This window comes from Rhinolophus hipposideros (assembly GCF_964194185.1).
Source record: "Rhinolophus hipposideros genome assembly, chromosome: 20".
NCBI lineage: Eukaryota > Metazoa > Chordata > Mammalia > Chiroptera > Rhinolophidae > Rhinolophus > Rhinolophus hipposideros.
This window is the reverse complement of record NC_138066.1, coordinates 23,368,135-23,383,959: the sequence shown is the minus strand read 5'-3', so window position 1 is coordinate 23,383,959 and position 15,825 is coordinate 23,368,135. Positions and strand designations below refer to the sequence as shown.

Sequence of the window (15,825 nt, the reverse complement as noted above, 5' to 3'; positions counted from 1 at the left end):
ATTGTACATTACACAAAATTGGCATTCTATGCATCTGTTAAAAAGAATAAGGTAGATCTACACGCTGATGCGAAAGCAGTGTGAGATACACTATTGAGTGAAAAAAAAGAAACTGCAGATCAGTATGTAGGCTATGAAAAGTGTGTGTAAAAAGAAAGGGAGTTGGGGCCGGCCTGGGCCTGGTGGCTCAGGTGGTTGGATGCTCCATGCTCCTAATGCCAAAGGCTGCCGGTTCGATTCCCACATGGGCCAGAGGGCTCTCAACCACAAGGTTGCTGGTTCCACTCCTCGACTCCCGCAAGGGATGGTGGGCAGCGCCTCCTGCAACTAACAATGGCAACTGGACCTGGAGCTGAGCTGCGCCCTCCACACTAAGATTGAAAGGACAACAACTTGACTAGGAAAAAGACCTGGAAGTACACAGTGTTTCCCAATGCAGTCCTGTTTCCCTTACCCAATAAAATCTTAAAAAAGAAAAAAGAAAAAAGAAAGGGAGTCTAGATGTACATTTTATATGCATGGAAAGTATGATGGTGTAGTCACAGAAAATTGGAAAATAGGGAACGAGACTGGGTGAAGCAGAAAGTGTATTCTTTTACTCTATATACTCTTTTGTACTGATGAAAAAAAATTTACATTGAATATGTATTATTTTCATTAAAAAATAGCCTCAAGAGCTTTAGAGTAAATAAAAATATAATACGAGTGACCACATCCTCATATTATGTTACTATAAGGTAACAAGTCCATAATGCTGCAAAATCAATTCTTGTTTTGTAGTCATACCTCATACACTGTTGGCCTCATTTTGTGGCAATCAAGTTATACATAAAACAGCTGCTGTTCCACCCTTTCTTCTTCTATTAGTTTCAGGATTTACAAAACAATGTAATAGCTAGACATTTACACCCCCCACAAAGTGATAACCTCCTCCCCCAATCTATTCCACCCTTTCTTTATTGCATTGTCCTCCCTGTCTGACCTAAACTTCTTTGGCAAGTACTAAAATGACTCTGTCCTATTCTTATGTCATTTCTCTGGGAGTACAAACTGAGGAACACTCTCATTTAGGTTGCCCAACTGGAAGTAGAAATTACATACCAATCTCCCATGCTTTAAGTCCTCTTCATATGGACAACTCTTTCACGGGCATGTAATTATAGTTAAAGCAATGGTTTCCCAAGAGCAACCTAATGTTCAAAGTCAGGCCCCTGGTCACCTCTTCAGTGGATTAAGTGAAATATAATGAAACTAAACAAACTGATTCCTAAAAATCCTTTCAGCATGACAAGTAGACTTAAGATTTTCTACATCATCAAACTTAAGTATTGTTATCAATTTTAACAGCGGGATGTTTAACATTTGATTGTCTGATACTGTGTAATATAAACCAAAAGGCAGGCTTTAATCCCAGTTTACCTTTTAAAATTCTTGTCAGACATAACTATGTGGTTCACTGTTTTCAATAATACACCTAATTTAACTCAAAGAAAAAACAGTGTTTCTTAGTTTGTTATCTTAACCCACAATTTTGAGAAGTGTTTAAATCCATGGTAAACTGTGTGATGGGGTGAAAATGTTTATGGCCCTAGGGGAAGCCAGGCCTTGATACCAAGGAGGAAATTTAAAAACTTCCTGTGTGTTAATACTGCTCCAAATCTTTCATTATAAAGTTTGTATTCTGTTCTTTCATGAGTATTTTGTAATAATTTACTGATTCATGAGATAAATTCCAACTCCAGTCCCATCTTTCAAGTAGGGCATGTACTACAAAGAGATAAAATAATTTGCTTCCAACTCCACCGTGAATCAAGAGGGTAGATAATCATCCAGGTCTATCTTTTGTACAGAAAGGTCACCTTTATTATTATTGAGAGTAATAATTATTGATTATTGAGAGTAATGATGCCTAGGCATGTTGCAGTTGAACTATTGTGGGGCTTTTCACTCAGAGCTAAACTCTGAAGATTCACTTCCCATTAATTACTATACTCTAACTGAGGGTTGAAGATGACTGAATTGTTTGGTCTGGAGACTTCTGTCTACACCAAACTGATGACCTGGAAATTACAGGCTTTGAAGAACATTCCCACCCTCTTATTCATGGTCTTGTGGTTATGAAACTAATCTGAGTTCTTAAAGTGAACTGCCTCCTGGTGAACTGGAAAGGGCAGCACTGGGATTAAATACCATGCTGTTGATCTGGTCTGCCAGGAAAGGTGAGTAGAGAACAGTATTGCCTTCTTTCTCCAACAGGGTATAATATAATCTGTTGGCGTTAGTAACTAAAAACCTTTTGCTGGCCCTGAACTACCTACCTGGCACCTTGAGTCTAATCTAATCCCAATGGTTATTTTTCAAAGTCGTTTCCTTATCCACAACCTTTATACTGTGACTTTCAGGGTGAAGACAAGCGAAAGCAAACTATGAACAGAGTTCAAAAGTAAGGGACTCAATCGTATTCCATCGCATGCATAGATCACATGTTATTTATTTCCCTGTTGATTGACACCTGGGTTGCTTCCATCTTTTGGTTATTGTTAATACTGGTCGCTAAACCTGGGTGTATGTTTGCGTCCCGGCTTTCAATTCTTTTGGGTATATACTCGCGTGGAATTTCTAGATCGTATGGTAACTCTGGGAAATGCTGACACACGCCACAAGGATGAACTAAGCGAGTCACAAAAGAGATAGCTGTATGTGTCCACTCATGAGGTACTAAGAAGTGGTTAAAATGGTCATTTTTACGAGTGTTTTACCCCAATTTAAAAATAGTAATTTTTTTTTTTTAAAACAAGGAACTTTGTCATGTCTTGTAACCCTCACATTTCTGGTGGGGAGCAACTCCGAGAAGCAGGTTAAGGCTGTTGCAGTGCAGTTTCCCAAGTGTCTGTACAAGACGTAGGCTCGGAGCTGAAGGGCAGCTGGACCTGCGAAGCGAAAGGAAATCTAGTCAATTGGGGTGGAGCGGGGCGGGGGAGATAACGTGAAGGGGCAGATAGTCTAAACTTTGTCACAAGGTTCACTTTCGTTAGGGCTCTCCCCATTAGGATTAAGCATTCTCCCGTCACAGGAAATCCTTGAGTCTCCTTTCCTTTCACAACTTCCTGCCAATCAAAACATTCTTGAACGTTAGGCATTCCGGTCCTGCCGGCTCCTTTCCCTCACGAACAGGTCCCTTCACACTCCAGTTCCCTAAGATTCCACTTCTTTTCCGATGGGGAGAGGGGTCCCCGTCCAGCTCTGCACAACCGTCAATCGCTCGGGCCCCACCAGTCGAGCGCGAGAATACGTAGGCGGGAGGGACGGCCTCGAGCGCCCCGGAAGTCGCCACCCCCAGGGAGGCGGAGGCTCCCAGGCCTCGCGGCTTCGGATTGGTGGGGAGGTGTAGCTGTTGCGTTACGCGCGGGATCCAGCCCCTCCCCTGCCCCCCTGCGCGCGTTAGCGTGGGGCGGGGCGGAGTTTGTGGCCCTTGGCCGCCATTACCCATAACAATCCCCGGTCTTGGGTCAGGTGACCCTTGGCGGTGCTGGCGGGAGGGGTGAGAGGGAGGGATGTGGGCGTGAGGAGGGAAGGGAAGAGAGGGGAGGAGGGCGGAGTAGGAGGGAGGGGAAGGGGGCGGGGTGGGAGCGGGTCACGTGATTCGGCATGGAGGCGGTGGCAGCAGTCGGGAGGATCCGGCGGGGAAGAAGCCGCACTTGTTAGTGTTGGGGGAGGAGGGGGTCGGGGGACGCTGACACCGTCACCCAGGGACGCCGAGGAGGAGGCGTGAGGGGGGGTGGGGGCGAGATCAGGCTCCAACCCCCGGCCGAGGGGATGAGGGGAGCATGGGCGCCAAGGAGTCACGGATCGGATTCCTCAGCTACGAGGAGGCGCTGAGGAGAGGTGAGGGGGGAGGGGTCTGGGCGAGCTGCCGGGGAGGCCGGCGACGGGCTGCCCGGAGGGGTGGGTGACCGGGAGAGAGGAGGGAAGGTTGAGGGCGTCGGGCGCCAGAGGCGGAAGGAAGGGAGGCCGGCGATGGGGAATATTACGGGGGAGAAGGGTCGGGTGGGCGCAGTGTTGGGGAATTGGGACCGTATGGAAGGGGGCGAAGCTTTCCCGGAGAGGGTTGTCTGGTGCTGGCAGGGCAGTGCCCGTGCTCTCTGGTGGCGTTGTCGCCCTGGATGTGTCCAGGGAAGTCCTCCTGTCCCCCTTTTCTTGGGTGGCCCCAGCCCTTCCCACCCCCCTCATCTCTTACTGCCATTTTCTCATCTCACTCCTTTCACTCCTTCGTAAAACCCAACAACATCCTAACCTAACAGCCTTGGCCGAAAGGGAGAGGGGAGCCGGCTGCAAAGCCCACTTCTTTTTGCTAGTAGAAGCCCCTTTCAATTGTGCAAGTGTCTGCTTTCTCCGAGGGCCTTTGCCCGTCTCTTGGGGGCTATCACCCTCCACTCCTGCCGTCCCCTCACCCTGTGAGCGGCCGACTTTGCCAAGAACGACCTGAAATTAAGTTGGGTTTGAGGTGAGATGAGACTGGACAGCTGGTGCGGCCGCAAGACCTTGTCTTAGGTTTCATCTCAGACGTTGGCCAGAGCCTTTTATTGCACTTGATCCCCAGTGCTCACCCCCTCTCTCCCCATAAAATGGCATTCGGAGATCCAGCGTTCTGATACTGTGTGGTAGCTCCCTGTGGAGACTGGCCTTGCTGCCGGCCCCAGCCTGCTGCTTCCCGGCTTTGATGCACAGTATGCGAACAGCCCCAACCCCCGACCCCCTACTCTGGTACCGCTGTCCACGATCGCTAAAGCACAACGCTAACTGGAAGTGTCTATTGCACAGTTTATGACCGGAATGTGACTTAATTTTTCATGACTGGGATTTGAGTGTGTGTGTACAGTGTATGCGTTTGTATGTCTTCGCAACATTGAATGGGTTTTTCTTGATAAGAAGTGAAAAAAAACGTTAAGCAGGCTGTGCGCTAGGCATTATTGTTAACAGGTTTCCAAGTCAAAGAACCAGCCGTGCTCCAGGTGATGGTTTCAGTAGCTAAGGATATAAAATAAAAATTAGACACAAAGGCATTTAAAATGAGAATTTAGTAGTGAACTCTTGTAGGTAGAATATGTAGGAAGAAAAGGGTTAAGTACAGTGGGTCATCACCTGAAAATAGTTACAGAACTTAGAGGTGTTGTGGAGTGACCAGAATAACAAAAATACACTTTTTGTGTCTTTTCCTGCGGAACAGTATAATGATTGTTATTATGGACAGTCTTGCTTGAACTTTGTTTCTTGCTTCAATATGAGAAATATTCCAAATTCTTGATGTGTTTCCAGCTCTAGTAGGCTAGTCATTTCCGGGATGCTGTTGAGCCCGACAGGTCTGGCCTCAATTAGGCAATGGCTTACACGGCATGAAAGAAGACATCAGTCAAACTGACTTACAGCTTCAAGGTTCAGAAGTGTTTAGTGTCTTACGTTTCGGGGTGATGTAGCTGGCATTTAGGAATTCTAAAATTAAACTTTATCCACCTCTAGCCTGCTTACTATTATATCAAACTAAGATTGTACCTTTGTAAATATAAATGAAATGAATAGTTGGTGTATTTTAAACTGATTTGACTGAAGGTAATTGTTGAGTTTGTAGTGAAGTGTCTGCCTGTTGAATTTTAAAACATGCAGAAGTAGTAAAATATTTGTTAAAGTCTTATTTAACTATTTGAATGAATTTGTTTTATCAATTTTGCCGCACAGGAAAATTAAAGCTGAAGAGAGAAGCAAGTTGATAAAATAACATTTCTAAGTGTAAAACAGGAGCTTTTTTTAAATGGATGATTCTTTTGAACATACTATTTACTCTAGTGACTAATATAGAATTTTTTTAGTAAGGTTATAGAAAGATGAACTATAACTATAGGGTGATGAACTAGAAAGAATTTATAAAGCTTTTAATAGAGCTAAAAATGGTTTGAGGATATTTGGGGGGCACTTGAATAATCTAAATGGGTACTAAAACCTCCATCCATTAGTGTTATTTGCTTGTCTATATTGTATAAGGTGAATGAAAGGAGGTCAGGAGTGTGGATAGGATAAACATACAATGTGTGTTATATGAATATTGTATAAGTAAAAAGCAAGCTTGATAAACTAGTAAAATACCTACCCCCTTGGCTTTACTTAAAATTATTGAGCACTAAATAATTCCTCACCATAATTAGGTAGTATTTAAAAAAGTAGTCAAGTATGTATTGCCGCAACCAAACATGGAATTGCAGTCAGTTTATCTTGCAAAGTGGGGCCTTAGAAAAATGGGGCCTTAGAAATGAGTGTTATGTTAGTGACAGATAACTAACTGGACCTGAGTGAAAGGGCAGTCTAGTGACTTCTTATTTATTTACACTTCAGAAGCTCTAGAAAGGAGGAAGATTGGTTTTGCCTGCTATTTTAGTTAGACTGTATGTCAGTTATATAAATATTAATAGTTTTCTGAAAGAACACCTTAAAAAATTTTTAAGGGACATGTATTAGTGGTAGCTTTTATTTTTAGCTTATCTTTTTCTTGAAAACCTTGAATAGAACACAAGCCTTCCTTTTTGAAGGCTTGACTTGATTTAGATTGCATGTATTTTCTAAAGTGCACCTACTGTATTTAATGGATACTGAGAATTTTAGCCTTGTCTAAGTTTGCGATTTGTGTATTCCTAAAAATTATTTTAAATGCTTGAAATAGAGCATAAACACATTAAATGAAAGATGAATTACAGTTTAGAGCATTTCAGAACTCTAAGAAACCTTAAAAATCTTCTCCAGTTCTTTAATTCTTTCTTCCTGCTTTTCTCTCCTTCCTTTCATCATGCTGGAAACTGAGAATTATAAGGCTTTTTTTTTTTGGCAAGAATTGCAAAATTGTTCTTAGCTTTTAAAGTGTGATAATAAAATACAGTGGGTAAAATTTCTTCTAATCCCCTTTCTTTAAGTAGAATTTGGTCCTTATATTGGATTAAGTAGATGGGTGATGAACTAGCAAGTCCAAAGTTAGGTTGTGGATTCATTTTCAAGTGTCCCTTTGCTCATTCATTCAGCCAATTTTTACTGAGCACTGCCTATGACTTGTAAGAACTCTCTAGGAGCATATAGCCTGGGTCAGTGATTTCCACTGAAGTGTGTTACCTCAAGGTGTATGCAAGACGATCAGAGGAGGTTGGGAGTAACATTTTAGAACTTCTATTTAAAGTTCTATTTTGTGTATGTTTGATAATGTCCATAATATTTCCAAAAAGTAGAATATATGTGTGTCATTTATAAATAATTAATATATATTAAGTGCAACAGTGAGTGTTATGGAAGGAAACGCTTATAGGAATGCAGAGTGGGTGTTGTTTGGTGGCCTGTAAGTGTCCTAACACTACTGATTTTCATAGTATGTGCTCAGTAATTGTGTTCAAGAATTTACTGTCTTAGCCACTTAAAGGTTGTTGTTTTTGCTAGTGGAATAATCAAGCATGTAATAGTTGAAGATTCCAGTACTTTTAATTTTGCTTATCCTCCAACCCTAATATGCTCTAAAACATTGATTTCCCCAACCAAGATTTTATTTCCCGTTTCCTAGTATTAATATTAAAATTTCATTAGTATTATACCACCTATGATGTGATGTTAGCTAGTTTAGCATAATCAATGTATGAATGAAAATTGAATTCACAGTTGGTACCCTCTGGGATGCTCTATTCTCTTATTAAAGCACTTATTTGCCTTCATCTGAATTTATTACATTTACCAGTGAACTCTCTAGCATTGCTGTGGAATTGTGGGTTTTCGTTAAATCTTTTGCAACCTAGCCAGCTGTTAGTATATGTAAAGGAGAAAATGGGGCAGTTTTACATCAGTCTGCTTATATGTGGGCACCTAAGTAGTTACAAAGGTGCTGTTCTTCATAATCTCCAGTTTGACACTAGTGTCAGTGACACGGGAGATAAATACACCAATGAACCCTGGATTTGGGGGGATGAGCAGAATGAGGTGACATCACTTGATGGTTAATAGCCTCCCCCTCTACCAAACTGGACAGCCGTTGTTTATCTCTTCTTGTTTATTGTTTGTCTTTGTGCTCTGTTAGTAAGACTTCACAGAGAGAGCATTCAGGGTTGCCTTCCAGGAAGATGTGTAAGTAACCGAAAGTTGGGAATGTAGTGACAGGTGTTTTCTTGAGAAAGGGAAGATTTTTGGCACTTGATTATATGATAGGTCACGGGAAAAATTAGGGTAGTGATTATTATTTTTGCTGTGACTGGAAAGTCTGTTTCTGGAGCATTAGAGATTAATGCTGAGAGTTTGAATTAGAAGCTTTAATGTTAAAGAGCTGCAGGGGCGGAGGGATTTTTATTAATAAATTAACAGTTGGTGGTTCAGTAGTACTGAGAAAACTAAGATAGAACTGACAGTTCTTTTCATACTGTATCCAGGAAGCATGACTTCTCTTTTCAAGGCTTGTTTATGTTTCTGCTTTTACCTTTTGGACTTCATGATATTTGTGTTTAAATTGAGCCACTCCATCTCATTCTGCATGCCAATAAGTTCTCTTGTTACTCTCATCTAATAGTAAAGTGTTCTTGGAGGCCAGAGGTGGATAGTTACTGAGAGAAAAGCCTGATACAACTAGCTTTTTTGTATTTACTGTTATAGTCAGGGACCTATTAGAAGACTTACCTATTCAAAGATGAAGGCCTTTCCTTCAACACACCCCTCTTTATTAGTGATTTAATATTAATATAAAGCTCTCTTTATTTTAGAGAAATCCCAAGTTTATCACTATCTTGTGAACAAGGTCCAGGAAAATTGATAATTTGAAACCTTGCTGTTATAACGTTTTCTGGACTATTTGATACTGGACTGCATTAAAAGCAAAACTGTGCTTAAATGAAGTTTTACAGAGGAAGTTCTCCAGCTTCTCTTTCATTTCTATAAAGAAGTTAGACTGTCTCAGCATCGTACTCCTCGTGGAAAAGGCCTGGCAGGGTTTCTTGCCTTTTCCTAATGACTTGTGAAAATCTACAGAGATTCCATTATGAAAGGATCCTTCTATCAAGGTAGGCTTCCCCTAGTCTGTCCCACGACGGTAAATGGCACCACTATTCCAACCCAGTTGCTAAAGCCAAAAATCTAGAAACATCCTTCCTTACTTTCTTTCACCATCTGATGTATTCTTTTATTTCTAGTTTGAGTCTATCACCTCGTCCTGTTTGGTATCCATTCTAGACTTTTAACTTCTGCTCATCTTCACTGCCGCTACTCTTGTCCCAGCTGCCATCATCTCTTGTAAGATACCTTGCAGTGTGATTTCCTAGTTTCACACAGCAGCCAATGTAATCTTAAAATCCAAATCAGATCCTGTCATTCCTTTTCTCTCAGCCTGTTTTCAGTGTAGAAAGGCTATTTACACATTTTTCACATGTCTGGCCCTTTCTTCATACGTGAAATCTCAGTACTGATGTCCTCAGCAAGGGCTCCTTTTATCACCTATATGACGTGGTCTTCTGTCACTATTGCACTATTCTGTATAGTTCATTTATAGCCTTTATCATAACATGTAATTATCATGCTTATTGTCAGGCATGGTGCTGAAACCCCATTGCCAGGATAGGTGCAGTGCCCTGTGTATTTTAAGTGCTCAGTAAATATTGGATGGCTGGGTGAATAGATAAGTGTATAAATGATGGAGAGACTATGTGGAGAACTTGCATAATGTTTGTAAGGTTGGGAGGTAAAGAGTAGCCTGCTGACAGGGATTAAGCATACTAAGCAACGCGTCCATCTCAAAATTTCTTTTCCTTTCATCAACTTTGAAAAAATGTGTGCTAAAGGTTTTGAATGATGGTTAAAAATGTAAGAGCCTTAAATGTAATATGTAATTTTGTCTTAGTTCAATTTAAAGCCTATACCTAATCATGTAAATTCCTGAGTAGTCATTGAGGGACTGGTATGGCTGTAAGGTACTTATGAACATTTGAGAATGTCTTTTGGTAATATACTCGTATAACATTTAATAATTTTGCTCATGAAATGATTTATATAATGATCTTCATGTGCTTTTCATTCATGGTGACAAGTATCATCCTCCTGCCATATGTGAGGTTAGAGTTGGAAATCTATTTGCTTAAAGTGTTGTACAGATTACTTTGGAAAGCTGAGAAAAAAATTCAACGTCACAGTGCTGTCTTATTGTTTCTAAGTAATCTAGGTGCTTTTAAATTCAATTTTATGACTATCTTTAACCTTCTTTTTTAGTCTGATTCCTTTTCTCTTACACTCCATGGCTAATGCTTATTACCTCCTTCTTTTCTTAGTCTTTTAGTTTTAATTTTTATCACAGTGATATATGCACATAATTTAGAATCAAATGGTTCTACAGGGCTGGATATGAAAACAATAGTACTACTGTTACCCCTCCCAATGTTCTTCAACCCATTGGCCAATAGTTTTGGCATTTAAAGTTTATTTATTTGGTTTTTATATCTTGAAATAATATTCTTATAACTGGTACTTTTTTTGTCTGATTTAAGGAGTATTTACTGGTTTCACACTTTTAAAGATGAGGATTTAACTCATTATTACCCGCTACCAGTCCCCTAAATACATGTACTTCCTCCTGTCCTCGTATTTCCTCACCTTGGTATGTGTATATTTTAATTTTTCTTAGAATGTTGTTCAGTGTTTACATAATTAGGTCTTTATAAATGCTGTTCACACTAAGCCATTTAATATACCAGGATTCCTTTTCCTTTTCTATATACATGATTTGTCCCTAAATATTTCCTTTAATAATTGCCTTTTATTTTATTTGCTTACGTCTCTACTTATTATAATTCAACCCCAGAAGTTCCCACCGATTGTTAAATCTACTCCACATATTCATGTACATCAGATGTTCACTCAGTTCATCATATTGTAAGAAACTTTTCCTGGAGCCTTCCGGCCTGCTCGGAGCTGTACCCCTTGCCCTGGTGCTCAGAGCATAGCTGCCATCCTGGGACCTTCCTTCACCATTATCCTGGAGATTCCCTGTGTTGGAATCATGTTTTTTTGTATCCCTTGTATCCTTCCTTGTTTTTGAATTACTTTTCCATTTTGATGGAGCTCATTCTCTGCTACCTTCCTGAAAAGTTCATAGGAAGTAAAGTTTAGAGACCTTCACTCTTGAGCTGGTGCTTTCTTTACAATAATTCTTTTATCTCTATTCTTCTATCTACTGTTTAGTTTAGTTTCCAAGAGGCTCTATGATTTTACCAAGTAATTATTCTGAAATTACTTTTTAATAATCCTTTTACTCATGTGGGTCTTAATTTAAGCCTCAGGGTAGATTCATTGCAGGGATCAGAGACTGGGTTAGGGAGACACTGCCCTAGAATGTAGTTTTTATGATCGTGTACCACTAGACTGTAAACCTCCATGATGAGGGTGGGACATGTCTGTCTTACTGCTATATCCCTAGCACTTGCACGTACCTGCTATATATGAGCTACTCAATACATATTTGTTGAATGAGTGAATTGCATATCAAAGCAATCTTTTCTAAAAACTAGATTGAATTTTTAGAGGAAACTTGGCTCGGGATATGTGTATGTGCTCATGCGAGCATGCCCTAAGTCTTAAAACTCATGTTTTTATATGTATATATTTAAATATGTCTTTATATGTATATATTTAAATGCATCTTTTGCTTTCAAAAAATGGTTCAACATTATGTCATTTTGGGCTCTGCTGTTTTTTTAAGCTTTCTTTTTTTGTGGGGTGGGGGCTCTGCTTTAAATTTGGTTTTGGAATCTGTTGGTGAGTAACTATGGTAGGAAGCTGTGGTGGGTTTATCACAGTTGTTTGATTAATAAATTTGGTTTAGAGATTCTTTAATTTACGTAAGCATCCATAAATGGAATCTTTCACTGTGTGGAGTTTTATAGATCAGAAGTTATTCTTTGTCAGAGTTGCTAACTGGAGAATACCTACTTAAGAATAGCTGATTATGGAAGGACAAAAAATTGCTTATTCTTTATACACTTAGAGGTGTAGTAAGGAGCAATTACCTAATGGTGGAAGCACTTTATATTGTCACATCACTGGTACCATAGAGATTCAAATTAAATTTGACACAAGATTGCCAAGGAAATATATTTAAATAATGAAAGAAATAGGACATCAACTGAATGAGCACTTGGCAGTAAATAACATCCCATAGAAAAATGTTGTTCCATTTTTAATGAAATAATATTAAAAATATGCTCATTTCAGTAGATAGCAAAACTAAATGCAACTTCTTTTTCCGCAGATCTGCTTAAATGTTGCATATCTTTATGATTCACCCACAAGCTCAAGCCAGAAACCTGGTTATCAGTTGAGATTCTTTTCTTTTCCTCTGCTCACTTACAATCACTCTGTCCCTTTAGTGCTGCCTTCTTACTAACTTCCATCTGTTTCTTCTCCATCTTTCAAGTCATTACCTTAAAAATGGCCTTCACCTGACTCCTGGACTATTAGTCTCCTACCCCTCCAATCCATTCTTTATATTTCCACGAGAATAATCTTTCTGAAATAAATATCTGGTTATTTTACTCTGGTGCCCTTCAGTGGAAGGTGTGTTCCATGCCACTGAGTCGGCTCCAACTTCTGGCAACTGAATGAGGGACGCCCACCCTGTCCTGTCCTCAGCAGCCCTGCTCGGCTCCTGTAGTCTCATGCCTACGGCTCCTTTTATGGAGTCTGTCCATCTCACAGTCGGTCTTCCTCTTTGCCTCAGTAGAAAGTACGCACACACTGTGGTTTGAAGTCCGTCTGTTTAGTGTGGTATAGACCCTGGTAGTTTCTGTGATCGGGCCCCTGCCTGGACACAGTGTGCCTTTGAAGATGCTGCTTCCTAGATTTTGGAATGCCCTCCTTCATTACTTACTTACAGTAAAGTGCACAAATCTTACTGTTAGCTTGGTGAAATTTTAGGTATGTACCCAAGTAACCACCGTTTAAAACCAAGATATAGAACATCCTCACTAGGAACCCTGCTGCCCTATCCCAGTTGATACTCCCCCTCAGAGGTAACCACTGTTCTGACTTCTGTCACGATAGATTAGTTTTGCCTATTTTTGAATCTTTTTTAATCCTTTTTTTTTTTTTTTTTTTTTTTTTAGATTTTATTGGGGAAGGGGAACAGGACTTTTTATTGGGGAACAGTGTGTACTTCCAGGCCTTTCTTCCAAGTCAAGTTGTTATCCTTTCAATCTTAGTTGTGGAGGGTGCCGTTCAGCTTCCAGTTGTCCTTTCAGTCTTAGTTGTGGAGGGCGCAGCTCAGTTCCAGGTCCAGCTGCCATTGCTAGCTGCAGGAGGCGCAGCCCACCATCCCTTGCGGGAGTCGAACCGGCACTTGTGGTTGAGAGGACGCTCTCCAACCAGCTGAGCCAGCTGAGCCATCCGGGAGCTCAGCGGCAGCTCAGCTCAAGGTGCTGTGTTTAATTTTAGTTGCAGGGGACACAGCCCACCATCCCTTGCGGGACTCGAGGAATTGAACTGGCAACCTTATGGTTGAGAGCCCACTGGCCCATGTGGGAATCGAACCGGCAGCCTTCGGTTAGGAGCATGGAGCTCCAACCACCTGAGCCACCGGGCCATCCTCCCTATTTTTGTATCTTACGTAAATAGAATCATACAATGTTTCCTTTTTGTGTGTGCATGGTGAATTCATTTTTTAAAAATTGAGAGGTGATCTCATTTTTAAAACCAAAAGGCCTTTTCTCTATGAAGCAAATTCCTGTAAAGATTACTAGTGTCTTGAAATTAGGGCCAGTGAATTATTTGTGTTTCCAGAAGCTGGCATAGTGGCTGGCATGAAGTAAGTACATGCTCACAGAAGTGACATGCATCTTTCTCCCTGAAGTATCTGCCTCATCAGATGTTCATCCATCAAAACCAAGCCCTGGCAGCTAGTTTTCCCAGAGCCTTCCCCATATCGCTTCTACTTTCTCTTTCCCTTTGTGCTGTGACACACTTTTATTGTAGTAGTTATCCTGCTGCATTATAGCTGCTAGTTTAATTGGCTCTCTCCTCTGTTTATGTGAGTTCTGAAATCCTTGAGAATAAGAACTGTGGGGCTTAGAAGGTATCTGGCAGGGCTTATTAAAATGTTGACTAAAAAAAAAACGTTGACTGAATGATTGGGAAAATTTGGTGCCTCTTGAATAAAGGAGAAAGCTGACAGAATAAAACTAATAGCAATAATCTGATAAATTGTATTTTTACAGGGTAAATTATAGTTGTGTCATGACATTTATGCAGACATTCAAATGTTCCAGGAATATATGTAAACATTTAAAATTTGGGTTAAAAAGAATGCCGTCTGGTTCTAAACTAAAATTATCTGAATCCATGAAGCACTCAGAAAATATAAAGGAAAAAGGCAACACAACCTTATAGGCAAAGACTAGACTTCTAATTTGTGTTGCAATTACTATCTTTGGTTACGTTTGAGTGCCCACTTTTTGCAGATGAACCTTGGTTTGATTGGTTCTGAGACACATTTCTCATAAATAGCAAATACTTTCTGGTGTGAGTAGGAAACATGGGAAATCATTTCAAAATTCAGTGCAGTTTTTGGAACCTATTTTTCAGGTAATTTACATAATTAAACAAATTTACATTTTTTGCCATATATTCCTACTTAAAACTTTTAACCTCTTCACATTAAGCATTTGTTGGATAATTGGTTTGCTCTCCTTATTTCATATTTTTGTGATTTATCTAGAGTGACTTCTCTGCCTTCATCTATAATAATTTTATATTTTATTAAGTATACAGGACAGGAAAGATGAGGCAAGATTATGAAAAGGGTTCATTCTCATTTGATTCTACCCATCTTTCTAGACGTCTAGACTGCCTAAATCTTAACCTTCTCTGGACCATTCCTGGATTATCCAGCACTTACCTCCTTTGAAATCCTGTAACTCTTAATTTGTATCCTTGGTATTTTAATGCTTTTGTATACATATAATATTGTTCTGTGTTTATTAATTTAATCTTCCCACTAGTTTGCGAGTTTCTTGAGGAGGAATCTTTTATTCAAAAACCACTTTGTACTCTTAATAAGCACAGATAGGTGTTTAACATATTTTTGATGATCAAGAGAACTCGATGGTTGCAGTTATTTGTGTCTTTATGTGATTGTGATATGTTGCTTTTTAAAATCAATAGTTATCTCTTATTTAGTTTTCTTTTAATATATACCTTTTAACTTTCATTTCCTTGTTTTCTGAGTGTTTAAATAACATGTGGTTCATATCTGAAACTCCCAATTCTCAAGTTTATAGGTCAAAGAACTGCACTGTATGCCAGTTCTCTATATGTTAGAAAAATTTATCAGAAGATAGGCAGTTGTAGGTTACACTGGAATTTAGAAGACTTTTGCTCATTTTATGTGTTGTGTCAGTTTGAGGATTTGAAAATGCACCTAAGACGACTGCTGCTCACCAGTGACTCTTGTGATTCTGGTAGAGATAAGCTAAGCTGAAAGGGCAGACTTTTCTGTTTATCTTGTTATCCTGAGTCCCTATACCTGAAATAATGTAATAGATGTTTATGTATTTCCCTATGCAAATGAAAACAGAAGTGGATTTTTCAGCTTTTCAAAGTTTTTACATTTATTAAGTCCTTCACAGTTATCTGATAGTTTAAAATTTGTATTTTCGTTAACTATCCCAGAACTAAACATTTGCATTTCTCTAAAATCCCTTAAAAGCTATATATATTTCCAAATAGTAACAAATAAATATATATATACTTTTTCTCATATATGTGAGAGAGAGCAAAATTGTA

General features: G+C 39.8%; 1 protein-coding gene across 2 annotated transcripts in view; it reads left to right on the top strand.

Annotated features, from left to right (window-relative positions):
* Nucleotides 1–3,631: 3,631 nt before the first annotated feature.
* Nucleotides 3,632–15,825, top strand: part of USP32 (ubiquitin specific peptidase 32) — a 163,522-nt gene continuing 151,328 nt past the window's right edge. For both annotated transcript variants that reach the window (XM_081029241.1, XM_081029240.1), the window contains exon 1: nucleotides 3,632–3,885. In XM_081029241.1, coding sequence (XP_080885367.1) covers nucleotides 3,828–3,885 — 58 coding nt within the window. In that variant the 5' untranslated portion in view covers nucleotides 3,632–3,827. The remainder of the gene's footprint in view (nucleotides 3,886–15,825) is intronic.